Consider the following 13,779-nt stretch of genomic DNA (forward strand, 5'->3'; position numbering starts at 1 on the left):
TTCTGGAGAACCAGTAGCGGAAATTTTGAGTAGTTTGGAGAACTAGCAAATGCCACCTCTGACTGGAGATTTTATAATATCCTTCCCCTGCCACACCCACCAAGCCACGCCCACAGAACTGGTAGTAAAAAAATTGAAATCCCACCACAGGTAGGTAGGTAGGTAGAGGATAGATAGATAGATAGATCGATGATAGACAGATAAGATAGGTGACAGAAAGATAAGATAGTTGATTAGATATAGATAGATGATAGATAGATAGATGATAGATAGATAGATAGATAGATAGATAGATAGATAGATAGATAGATAGATAGATGATAGATAGATAGATGAGAGACAGATTAGGTAGACAGACAGACAATAGATAGGTAAATGGATGGGTAAGTGGATGGTAGATAGATAATGGTACACACAGCATTTCTTCTTTGGCTTCTCCCAAAACTCACAATTTTGAGAAGTAGATTGGGCTAAGGGATTGGCCACAGGTTTCCATGTCTGGATGCAGCTTTGGTCGTGTGTCTGCTCTTAAACTACTATGTCATATTGGCTCTCAGTGGGCCACCCTTGTCACTATTCCTAATGTCATCAGGGCTCCTTTGTCCCTCCCAGCACAGCAATTAATCTCCCACGTGCGTATTTCATCTCTGTGTGTGGGCATGTGTGAAGTGAATGTAGTTTGATTGTTGAAACAAGATTAAGGGAAGAGACGTAAATATCCTCTGAATTCGTGTAAGTTTGGTGTGGGTGGTGGTGGAAAGATCTGTGGAACTGAGCATGGGATTCTAGGTCATGCGAATGTTGAATAGAAGTACGTGAACGTTGCATTCTGTATACCTTCGTCATCTTTGCCCATCCTTCTCCTCTTGCTGTTCTCTCATTCATATTGATTAGCTATGTTTTCGTCCTTCCCACAATAACACCCGCAGGCAATATGTATGTACAGCTCAATCATGTTGTAATTGTAACCACTGCTTTATTTTTCTTCTCTCTCTCTCTCTTTTTAGGAAGCTTCACTGATGGAGTCTGAGCCAATCCAAGAGAGAGATCCTTTCCCGCGGTCAACCCATAGAACACATGAAGCCAGCAATCCTTCCTCAGCCAGAAAGTACCATGATGTCACAGAGGCTTTCGTCATGAGCCAAGTTCCTGGAAGCGAGGAGGTGGAAGAGAAGGAGGATCCGTCTCTTTCCCATGATCTGGCACTTCTCCTTGTTATGAAAGAACACATGTGGGATGGATCTTCTAACTCGACGGAGGAGAAGGATACTTCCCAAGATCTGGAAAGAAAGCCAAGAGAGGTAGAGAACTGGGAAGAATTTTCAGGTGGAAAACAGGATCTCAACAGAGGACAGCTCAGCTTGAAGGAAAGCCAGGCATCTTCCTTAAATTCCTTTGATGGGGAATTTGCAAGTTATTCTTCAACCAGTTGCCAATCTGTCTTTCTGGATACAACCAGCCCTGTTTTTTCCCCTCCCAGAAAGGTCAGTGCAGGGCAAATGGAGAGCTGTGTCGGTGATGGTAGCTTTGGCCAACCTCCAAGTTTGCGTGACACACACTCTCAGACATGGCATGAGAAATCAGCAATGACCAACACTCTTCCTTGTCAAGAAGACTCCACCAGTGAATCTCCTTTGGTGATTCATAATATTTCAAATTGCCATGAAAGTGCTGATTTTTACAAATCCTGGTCAGATGAAGAGCATTCGTGGCAACGACAGACGCAGCACACGGAGGACCAGAGCCTTGGTGAAGAAACGGACGTTGCAACGAGGATCAATGAAATCTCCTCTAAAAGAGAACAAGCGAGTAAAAGATTCAGCAATCCTTCTTCGGAAGAGGATGAGTTCAATTTAGATGGGGTTCGAAGAAAGGGAGGCAACGTTTTATTCCAGGTATCTTCCAAAGAAGGGGAGGAACATTCAGGTGTTGAGGATGAAATAGGAGATTCGGAGGAAAATGTTCTCAGCCGCCTTGTTCTCCAGCTCCAGGAAGAGGAAGAGAGTGATGTCAGAGTAAGCAACCCTTTTTTACTAAAGAAAAACATCCAAACCAATGATAATATAAGCAACGTGAATTGTGAGGAATCAGAGTCAGACCAAAAACAGCTGTCAACCACAAGGAAGCCAGAATTTACAGAATCGGGGCCTCTGGAGTTGGCAGGCCGCGAGGAAGAGGGAGGGAGGGATTTGAATGAGAAAGCAGCAAAGAGTAAATCCAAGACAAATCTGGAGGAAGTGCAGTTGCCACACAATGACCACGAAGAACAAGAATGGGCTGTGCAAGCAACAATAGATCCCATGCCTATCAGATCGGGCCAGGGCACATTTGATTCTTTGGAAAACAGTTTGGCTCTTTCTGGCTTAAACGATAACAGTTCTGAAGAATTTGCTTTCCCTTTGAAGGAGGTGTCCTCACCAGATCACTCTCCAACGTCAGGTTCTGTGTGGCCTGAGCCTTGTGTCCAAACACTCGCTATTGCATTCCCTGGAATGACCCCTGAAAGTTTTCAGCCAGGTAGTGGAAGCCCAAGACCACAGTCTGCCCTATATCACAACTCTGGACAAGTGGAACACTCCGGCATCTATGACGAAGCAAACACAACGTCCTGTTGTGATCAAGAGAGTGCACAACCCACCGTGCGTGTTGGAAAAGAAGATGTTGCAGAAGAGGATGTTGGAAAAGAGGAAAATGTAAGCAGCGCTGATGGTGAACAAATAACACAGTTGTTTGCAGATGTAGCATTAGGCAACGCCTCCCAAGATCTCCATGGCTCTCAAGTTGTGGGCGGTTCTTCTGGTGCAGAAAACAATCCTGTCCCATCTTTGAGGACTATAACCGCCACTCTCCTGCAAGAAGATCCTAGCAAGGGAGCCACGGATGGGACTGTCACTTGTGCAGGAGAGGGATCAGTTTTACATTTCTCCAGCCAACTGGACAGAGAGATCGGTGATGAAGCTTCAGCACTGGACCGTGATGGAGAGGGTCATCTTCCCGCTTTTGGTGAGGACTTTGTCGAAGGCACTCAGAGTTCTACCTCCAAAGCCCCCCCAAATCCATCTCTAGAAGAAGGCCTGTCCAATATTGCCAAAGAGATGATAAAGTTAAGTCTCTCTTCCTGGGGGTCTGTCCAAGACACTACTGAAGACAACCTGAAGTCCCATCAACAACTGAAACCAACAATTCAGAATGCTCTGTTTTCTGGGAAGGAAGCAGCAGCAGACACAGATTGCACGGAAAAAGATATCTTAGCCAGTGAGTCACCGTGTTTTTCAGTACTTGGAAAAGAGGGAACAGAATGTGACTATAATGCTGACAGCCTCTCATCTTCCAGGACTCTTTTTGCAATTACCACCGATGCAGCTCAGCTAACCCAACCTTTGGCCTCAGTTCTAGTGGGAGACCCTGAGCAGAATTTGGTCCTCGAATCTGCTTCTCTTTTATCCTCTGCGCAGCCCCTCCAGTTTGTAATCCCTCCACCCGAGGCAAATTTTAATGCTCAGCCAACCCCCACAGGCCTTAATCCTGACCGACTCCTAGAACAACGAGCTTCTTCCTGCCAGGTTAATCCACTAGCCCCCAAATCTTCCGCCAATGAGACTGTTTTGGAGTATTCGCCCTTAGGCCCTGAAACCAGATCATCTGAGCCGCTTTCCACCTCTGAAGGTGACTTGGATCAGTGTTGCCAGGTTCCACGCTCCGTACAGAACTTTAAACAGTCTGTACTTGTGTCACGCCGTGCCAGTTTACCCATTGTGTCTAGGCGTTCTGGGTTTCCTTCACTTGCTAGCAATGCAGCTTCCCAGCGGACTAACTCTAAACAGATCACACCGTCTGTAGCTGCTGGACCGACACAACCTCCATACATCACTGTTAGCAGAGGTTCTCACAGTTCCCGATCAAATTCCAATTCCAGGAAGCATCTCCTAGTCAGGGACAATCCCTCTACACAGCATAGGACCGAGGCTTCAGAAAACAACGCCCATGCCTTCCGTACAGGAAGTGAGGAACCGACACATCTTAGCCCACCGGTTAGCCGTCATGCCTGTTGGGACTCGTCCTCTATTTGCAAAAGAGGTGATCTTGTCCTGGACAATAAAATGGAAGAGATCTCTGGTCTTCCATTGGCCACATGCCCTGAGTTGGGTCTTTCTTTGTCGGACTTGCAAGGTGAATTTTTAGGAAATGGTGCCACGGGGGCAGATTGTTTTCTCAGTGTTCCTGAAAGGATATCCAAGTTTGAAGATATGCCTGATGGGAGGTCTTCTCACTACACGTTCCATCCCTTGGGAGATCGTGAGAATCCGCGTGAAACCAAGTCCAGAAATGGAAGGCAGCCTCCTTCTCTTTTAGCGTTCACTAACCCAATCCACTTTCTCCAGCTCGGACCTCCCTCGCCGTCAAGTGATCCATACCCAGGGGAGCATCAAGAACCACCATGGCCAGAGCAACAGGCCAGGAATTCGGGTGACCCAGTTGCCTCTCTTTCTGAAGGCCCAGGAAGGTTGAGAAAAGTCTTTGAAAAATCAGCGGGGGAACCCATTTGCCTGGCAGTCCATAGAAAAGGCCTGGAAGGCAGACATCAGCGCCTGGAGAAGTCCTCCAGCTGTCCAGACAAAAACACCATCGGGTTGGGCACCAAAGAATCCACTTTTGGCACAAAGAAGCAGGAGGCGGGAGCCAAGCAGCGAGCAAAAAGCAAAGATTGGCATCGACACGGCTTAAGAAAGATTTCGATACCGACCGACGGTGCCGTAGGTGAGCATTCTTTCCCATCTCTGATCCCAAAGTTGCAGGAAAAAAAAGCAAGTGCCATAGAGCAGGGGTGTCAAACTCACAGTCTGGGGGCCAGGTGTGTCATACACCCGGTTTAGTGAAGGGGGAAAATGTCACATGACAATGATGTGACGAAGTGGGTTTGGCACCCCTGCCATAGAGGAACCAGGAGGCCAAACTTCCTTCTATAACTCTTCTAGTAGAACTTCTCAGTTTGGTAATTACAGGTAGCCCTTGTCTTACAACCATTCATTTAGTGATGGTTTGAAGTTACAACATCATTGAAAAAAGTGGATTATGGCTAGTGGTGCGATTCTACTGGGCATAACAACCGGTTCGGTGAGTGCGCGCACACAGCATTTAGAAAATACCATTTTTGGCTCTTAATACTGTACTTACCTTTTGCTGTAGCCCCAGTGAGTAAAACAGCTGATGTGCGGCAAACTGTGCTGCCGGGCGAATCAGCTGTGCTCAAAAAGCACAGGAAAAGGGCAGGGGTAGGTGGGCGGGGCCAAATCATCACCGGAACTACCAGTTCACCAGAAACGGTCCAAACTGGTAGAATCCCATCCCTGATTATGACTATTTTTCACACTTATGACATTGCAGCGTGCCCATGGTCACACAACCAAGTTCTGGAGGCTTTGGCAACTGGCTCATATCTACGACGGTGGCAGCGCCCCCATATCGTGTGACCTTTTGCCAAGGGAAGTCAGTGGGGGAAAGCAGATTCTCTTAACAATTTAAGTTTATCAATTTAACAACAGCAATGATCCACTTAACAGCTGCGGCAAGAAAAGTTGTAAAATGGGGCAAGCCTGCCTTAACAAAATGTCTCGCTTAGCAACAAAAAAATTGGGCTCAATTACAGTCATAAGTCAAGGACTCCCTGTACCATTCAAAGTTACAACGGCACTGGAAAAAAAAAGTGACTTAGGATGATTTTCACAGTGAATTATCATTGCAGCATTTCCATGATCACATGATCAAAATTCAGGCCCTTGGCAAATGACTCATATTTATGATGGTTGCAGTGTCCCAGGGTCATGTGAACCCCTTTCACGACCTTCTGACAAGCAAAGTCAATGGGGAAGCCAGATTCACTTAACAACCTTAATAGCAGTGATTCACTTAGCAACCGTGGCAAGAAAGGTCATAAAATGGGGCAAAACTCCCCTTAACAATTGTCTCATTTACTGATGGAAATTTGGGGGCTGAGTTGTGGTCATAAATCCAATGAGGGATGATTTTTAGTTTAACAACAATGTCACCCTGCAAGTTTAAAGGACTTTCAACCAAGCTATTAACTTCCAACACAGCCCTGTTCTAAAAGTGTCAGCATATTTATTTCCACACATTTAAAAATATTGGGGATATATAAAGCCCCACAATTATTTAATATAATTAAGCAGAAATTACAGATCCCAGCTCTTTACATAGCTGTATTGATATGATAAGACTCAATGGAAGTAAACATCATTTATTCCAATTTCTGTCATGCCCTGGTTAGACTCTGACGGAGAAGAGGAACAGCTGACAGGGAGTGGAGTTGTGGCTCCTAAGGTTGTGGAGGAGGCTGGGGAAGGGCAAAGGCCGGCTGGGCAGTCAGAGGAAGAACCAGGCCCATCCCCGCTTCATCCTAGGACATGCAGGGAGGAACGGAGAAGGAAACAACTTGGCTTACGAGAGAGGAAGCGGCCATGATCCACCTCATTGGTTGCAGCTGGGGAGAATAGTATATAAGAGAGACGGTTAAAACACAGCGTTGTCAGAAGCAAAGCGTATGTTATTTTGGGCTGAAGTTATCTTGGTTGGCATCCTTCCAACAGACTGTGCCTTGTTATCTCTTTGCAGTTGGTAATTACTTATCCTGGTCCGTTGTGGAATATCCTTCATTGTAGTTTGTTTTGGGTTTTTTATTTTACCTCTATCTGCTCATTAAGTTCAGACTGTATTGCTTTCTTTTGAAGGCTATTTTTGAATAAATTTAATCTCCAACTGAGAATTATTGAACAGTGGGGCCAAGTTGGAGGCATTAAAGGACATTTATTTACGTTTTGGATTTTGTTACGTTTGTGTTACACTCTGGGTCATTACACAGTGTCACCCTGCAAGTTTAAAGGACTTTGAACCAAGCTATTAACTTCCAACACAGCCCTTTTCTAAAAGTGTCAGCATACACATTTAAAAATATTGGGGATATAAAGCCCCACAATTATTTAATATAATTAAGCAGAAATTACAAATCCCAGCTCTTTACATAGCTGTATTGATATGATAAGATTCAAGGGAAGTAAACATCATTTATTCCAATTCCTTTTATAACCAGAATACAGAATAATTCTTGACTTAATGAGCACAATTGCATCCAAAACTTCCGTTGCTAAGCGAGACAGTTGTCAAATCTGCCACGATTGTTAAGTGAATCACTGCAGTTGTTAAATGAATGACACCACCGTTAAGTGAATCTGGCTTCCTCATTGACTTTCCTTGTCAGAAGGATGCAAGAGGGGATCCCATGACCCCGGAGGACTGCAACCGTCATAAATGCGAACCGTTTGCCAAACTTCTGAATTTTGATCATGTGATAGTGGGGATGCTGTCATAAGTTTGAAAAACAGTCATCAGTCACTTTTTCAGTGCCGTGGTAATTTCGGACAGTCACTAAACAAATGGTTGTAAATCGAGGTTTATCTGAACTTTCTAAAAGTCTGTACTGCGATGGTAGAAGTTCGTTCTCCGAGCTTGTGGGCTGTTTTCCAAACATTTTGTTACCAGGCTAGGTAACATCTTCAGTGGAGTTTAGGGGGTGTCAGTGTTCTTCTGTTTATAAAGACTGTACCACCTTTATAGCAATAGCACTTTATATACCCCTTTACAGTGCTTTACAGCCCTCTCTATGTGGGTCACAGAGTCGGCATATTGCCCTAAAACAGGGGTGTCCAACCTTGGCAACTTTTAAGACTTGTGGACTTCAACTCCCAGAATTCCTCAGCCAGCATTGCTGGCTGAGGAATTCTGGGAGTTGAAGTCCACAAGTCTTAAAAGTTGCCAAGGTTGGACACCCCTGCCCTAAAACAACCGGGGTCCTCATTTTACCAACGTCAGAAGAATGGAGAATCTCTGGTGAGATTCGAATTGCCAAATTGCAGGCAACCGGCAGTCAGCAGAAGTAGCCTGCAATACTGCACTCTAACCCAGGAGTGGGATTCAAAAATCTCAGCAACTGATTTGCTGCCCGGTTGCTGGGTGGGCGTGGCCATGGTGGGTGTGGCCTACCGGAAGTTCCGGGAGGGCTGTTTTTCACCTTCCTCAGGGTCCGGAGGCTTCTCTTGGACCTCTGGGAGGGCGAAAACGGCCTCCCCTGAGATGCGGAGGCCCTCCAGAAGCCGGAAACAGGCCCACTTCCGGATTTGACTTCCGGAAGGCCCGTTTTTCACTCTCCCAGAGCTTTCGCGCAGATTCTGCATTTATCTGCATGCAAAACGGGGCCCATGGAGACTCCTGGGTGGGACCGGCAGGGCCAGCTGGTTGGTTCAACTACCGGTTCAGTGACCCGGATGTAAATTTAACATCTGGTTCGCCCGAAACGGTCTGAACCGGCTGAATCCCACCCCTGCTCTAACCACTGCACCATCACAGCTCTTATAAAATTAGACAAATTTTAGTTAGATAGAATCCTCATCCAAGAACCGCCAAAATATCCTTAGCATACGAACGTAGGTGCTGATCCCCTTGTTCAACATGGCTCTCTTGAAAAAGCCTGCGACTGATTCTCCGATCTCTATGGATCTCAGGGCAGCTGTGCCTTTGGTCAGCTCTCACCATGTGGTCAAAAGTGACCTCATCCAAGAGGCCTTGAATGAATCACAGAGAGTCAACCCTTTAACCTGTGTCTCTTGTTTTCTTCCTTGGCAGAAGTCTCCGTAGCTTCTCTCCATTCGAAGGAGGAAGCCGCCGGACCTAAGGACAGAGCCAACCACTTAGACATTGGGAAATATGGGTAAGTCCCTTCTCGTCAGTCCTTTGCTGTGAAAATCCTCTCTCCCAGACATGGGGGCCTGGGCCAGAAAAGGAGAACAGGGCAAGGTGGAGAGCTTGGGTCCAGGACATATCTCCTCCTCAGGGGAGAAGGTCCAAGCCACGTGACACAGCAAGGAGAACCGAAAAGGGTGGGAAGGAAGCAGGGCCTCCATGGATTGAATCATCCAGCTAAGCAGGCCAAAATTAAGCCTACAAACCATTGTTTCGACACTTTGGGGCTTCCCCAGTCAGCTACCAACACAGGTATTCCTCGATTTACAACCGCAATCGATCCTAGAATTTCTGTTGTTAAGTTGGTGCGCTTGTTTAGTGAGCTTTGCCCCGTTTTACAACTCTTCCCACCACAGTTGTTAAGCAAATTGCTGCCGTTGATAAGTTAGCAACCCAGTTTTTACATGAATCCGGCTTGGCCCTTTGATTTTCCTTGTCCGAAGGTTGCCAAAGGGACCCCAGGCCTTTGGGGGAGACACAACGGTCATAAATATGAACCGGTTGCCAAGCATCTGAATTTCAATCGCGTGATCACAGGGGATGCGGCAAAGTTTGTAAATTTGAAAAATGGTTGTAAGTCGCTTTGTTCAGGGCCGTCACAACTTTGAACGATCACTAACTGAGTTGAGGGCTACCTGCACTTTCCAAGTCTTTGCCACGAGGCGACTTGGATTTTGAATTTCAGTGGGTTAAAATGCTGGCTCGCCTACCAAACTCAGTGAGTGAGATGAATACATTGCTACAACCTCTTTGAATCCCCTGTGCTTGACCCCAAGACATTTGCAGAGCAACTTCCTTTCTTTTTTCATATATTTCTTTTATTTTTAAACATAGATCAATATCATTGCATGGAGCGCATGGCATCTGAGTGTCATTCATTTTGGTACCGAAGTAATATTGATACAAGTGAAAGTTACTGCATTAATCCAATATAAGTGGTCTAATGTTATTATACATATCTGTATCAGCTCATAATCCTTCACTTTTCAATTATTAATATTCGCTACATCCTTCTAATAGTGATATTATTTTAGAGCATTCCTGGTAGCATCCTTTTGCAAAATCTGTTCTTAACGTCGTAATATTCACTTTCAATCTCTCTATATATAAAAGCAAAATACCATTCATGCATCATCACAAAATCTCCAGAACCATAGAGCCTACAAACTTGAAATTTGACATGTATATTTGTCTTGGCTTCTAGGTACCCACTAAGAAAGGATTTTTCATAACGACCAATGAGCATTAGAATTTCGTATATTATTATTAACATGTTCTGATGCTAAGGAGTTCTACTCCCCCTCCCCACCTGAAACGAAATCTCTTCCAAATGCAGAACACAAGCAGAGGAGAGGAGTTTCAGTTTCAGTTTCACAGCACCAAGCAGCTTTAGTACAGAACAGTTGAGCTAAGTCATGTCCAGATTCCTTGCTGTCTCCTCCTTTCTTTCACTTTCCAAACAGCCCTCAACTCTTATACAGAACCATTTCAAAACCCAAAACCAGACGCTTATCTCAAACGGCATAGGATCTCTCCTGCTTGAATAGGGGGTTGGACTAGAAGACCTCCAAGGTCCCTTCCAGCTCTATTCTGAGTCTGGATATGTTCTCGACCCTGAGCTTTTTGTAAAAACAAGAAAGGCAGGATATAAATAAATGAATTTTTAAAAAAAAAACCCGAAAAGGCTCTGAGGCAAAGCTGAGAGTTAGGTGACTAAATGCAGGAAGAAGGAGAGCTGAATTTCCAAATCACCTGACTCAGCAAAGCTCATCCTTCTTAGGTCCTAGGATAAAGCTTGCCAGTGGACCATTGTAGAAGGGATTTCTTAGTAAGGAAGTATGACCATCTATGGCAGAACAACTAAAGCTTGAGAGAGTTGACAAGGAAGCCACGAGGTTCCAAAAACGCAGTTCTCTGGCAGGAAGCAGGGAGTACTTTATTATAAACAAACAGGGTCAGTTCTGGTTAAAAGAAAAGTCTCGAGCCAAATTGTAAAAGACAGACAATATACCGGTAGTCCTCGACTTAAGAGCAATTCATTTAGTGACCGTTCAAAACATTACAACGGCACTGGCAAAAAGTGGCCGTGTTTCACAGTTACGACCTTCACAGCCTCCCTGCTAATCACACGATCAAACTTCAGAGGCTTGGCAATTGGTTCATATTTATATGACCGTTCCTATGTCCCAAGGTTCAGATAAACAAGGGATCAACTTTTGTAACCACCTGGCCGGCAGTCAATGGGGAAATCAGATTCGCTTAACAACCGGGTTACTAATTTATCGCCTGCAGTGATCCACTTAACAACCATGGCACGAAAGCTGGCACAATGGGGCAAAATTTGCTCAACGAGTGTCACACTTAACAACAGGAGCGTTTGGGCTCCATTGTGGCCGTAAGTCGAAGACCCCCTGCACTATCTTGATCAAAGTAGACATCAAGTAAAGGCTACTAAACTTTGATCCAGTCACCCACAAGGTAGCAGTCAAGCAACATTAGCAACTTTAAGATACGTGGACTTCCAACTCCCAGAATTCCCCAGCCCAGCATGCTGGGAATTGAAGTCTACACATCTTAAAATTTGCTTAGGTTGAGGAAAAAAAAACCTGCTCCAGCCTTTTGCTGCTGTCTAAGGACCGTCTTAAGCTTGCCGGTCAGAAATGTGCAGAAATGGGTAGATTAACATTAAAAAATGGAGAACAAGAAGAAAAGGGGTACTATAAGATTTGGGAGTTATTCTACGGATGGGTAGAAAATAGAGTAAGAAATTAAATGATATTACATTAATAATGATATACTAAAACTGATTGTATTTGAATAAGCTTTCATATGAATATAATTTAGTAAGAGTTGGAATTTGCCTTTAAGGATAGTTTGAAATTGAAATAAAAATTTAATGACAATGTAATAATGATATAAGAGGATATATAATGTTGACTATAATATAATATGAATGTAAACTCAATAAGAAATGTACATCAATATTATTATATGCACAAGATATATGTACCCAACCGACAAACTGTATAATTGAAAGATGGTTTTATTTGTTGTTTTTGTTATAAAAATAAAATTGAAAGAAAGAAAAGGAAAGAAAGAAAGAAAGAAAGAAAGAAAGAAAGAAAGAAAGAAAGAAAGAAAGAAAGAAAGAAAAAGACAGACAGACAGGAAGGTCGGCAGTTCAGCGGTTCGAATCCCTAGAGCCGCATAATGGAGTGAGCTCCTGTTACTTGTCCCAGCTTCTGCCAATCTAGCAGTTCGAAGGCATGTAAAAATGCAAGTAGAAAAATAGGGACCCCTTTGGTGGGAAGGGAACAGCGTTCTGTGCGCTTTCGGCATTTAGTCATACCGTCTGAATTTTGCAAGCCCAGATTTGACAAGATTGCGGGGGTTGATGGAGTTACTGGGATTTGCGGATCTGTTTAAAAGAAGATGGAGGGGGGAGGACAAATTTAGGATTGCTTCCCAGTCCAGGGACAGCTGTTTTCTGCCTTTAAAAATCTGCTCTACTGGGAGACAAATACAGAAGAAGCAGTGGGGAAAACATCAGCAAAGACAACGTCACCCAGAGTGTCTCCAGCTGTTGTTGCGTGTCAGTTATTAATAATATTTCACAATAAAGTCCACGGATGGAGACATCTGAAGATACCAAGGAGATGATTTTTGCATGACTTAATTCTGAATTGCAGACAGTCCTTTGCACGTGAAATCAATTTGTCAGCCAGACTTTAAAAAGGTTGTTGCTCATTTTTCTAAACTTAAAATTCCAATTGCTCACTTTTCTAAACTTAAAATTCCAATTGCTCATTTTTCTAAACTTAACTTCATTGACCAGATTGAGGGCCTTTGAGTTCATGTTTCTCTTAATTCATTATTGTGCACCCTTCCCTAGCATAGCTTTATAGATTGTCTTGTAATATAATACCCTGTTTCCCCAAAAATATGACCTAGCCTGAAAGTAAGTCCTACCTTGATTTTTACATGTGTGCCCGATATAAGCCCTACTCCCAAAATAAGCCCTAATGAAGATCCCTCTCACTCCAGAGTGCATGAGTAAAAATTAAGCCAAGGTGGGAATGGGGTGTGTGGGGAGCTGCCCTACTACTTATCTTTGGACAGTTGTAACCAGACCTTGCACACCCTTAACACCTGCCTTGCCAGCCCATTTCTTCTAAAGCCGGCAAGGCTGGCAAGGCTTTCCTGAAGGCCTCTAGCTGATAACAAAGCTCTGGATTGATCCAGAGCTCTGTTATCGGCTGCAGAGGCCTTCAGGAAAGCCTTGCCAGCTGCAGAAGAAGAAGTTTCTGAAGGTCTCTGACAGCAAAAAGGAGGCCGGGGGCGATGTACGTAAATGAGATTAGTCAGTGGATGACATCCCCCGAAAATAAGACCTGGTGCCTTTTTTGGTGGGGGAAAAATAAGATAGGGTCTAATTTTGGGGGAAACACGGAACGTTTACGTCTGCTTTCACCAATGTATGCATTTTCCTGCATGTGTTTGCAGCTTGCAAGCTGTCCTACAGTGTTCTGCGGTGGGGGGGGGGGGATGCATTTTTCCCCCTGTCCACGTGCTTTAGGGATGCAACTAGAGTACATACATATAACAATATGAAAAAGTGAATTTTGCCCAGTGTTTAGGGGTAATCGATGAAAACCAACTCTTTTGAAGGGCTTCTTAATTGTCCTTTTTAAATAAGTAAATAAATAAATTTCCTTTCCTTGAAAGAGAGAAGAAAACACCAGAAACCCTAGAAAATATCAAACGCCGATGTTCCAAACTGATTAATTCGTGTAAGTACTGCTTCTCTTGGTAAGTTTTGTGGCTTCCCCAACACCTCCCTTAAAAGGGGTTAAACATGTTCCTTTGCTCGGACTTGATACAAGTAGTCCTTGACTTAAGAAAGTTGGTTTAGTGACCGTTTGAAGTTACTATGGCACCAGAGGTGGTATGCAGCAGGTTCTGACCAGT

At 44.2% G+C, this 13,779-nt stretch overlaps 1 protein-coding gene across 1 annotated transcript in view; it reads left to right on the forward strand.

Annotated features, from left to right (window-relative positions):
* LOC113437144 (uncharacterized) overlaps positions 1–13,779 on the forward strand; it is an 87,942-nt gene that overhangs the window by 49,329 nt on the left and 24,834 nt on the right. Inside the window, exons 3-5 of the mRNA XM_026702002.2 lie at positions 1,008–4,758; positions 8,695–8,779; positions 13,537–13,601. Of these exons, the coding sequence (XP_026557787.2) occupies positions 1,008–4,758; positions 8,695–8,779; positions 13,537–13,601 (3,901 nt within the window). The remainder of the gene's footprint in view (positions 1–1,007; positions 4,759–8,694; positions 8,780–13,536; positions 13,602–13,779) is intronic.

This window comes from Pseudonaja textilis, chromosome 5, assembly GCF_049901715.1.
Source record: "Pseudonaja textilis isolate UNSWEBS1 chromosome 5, rPseTex1.2, whole genome shotgun sequence".
Classification (NCBI taxonomy): Eukaryota; Metazoa; Chordata; class Lepidosauria; order Squamata; family Elapidae; genus Pseudonaja; species Pseudonaja textilis.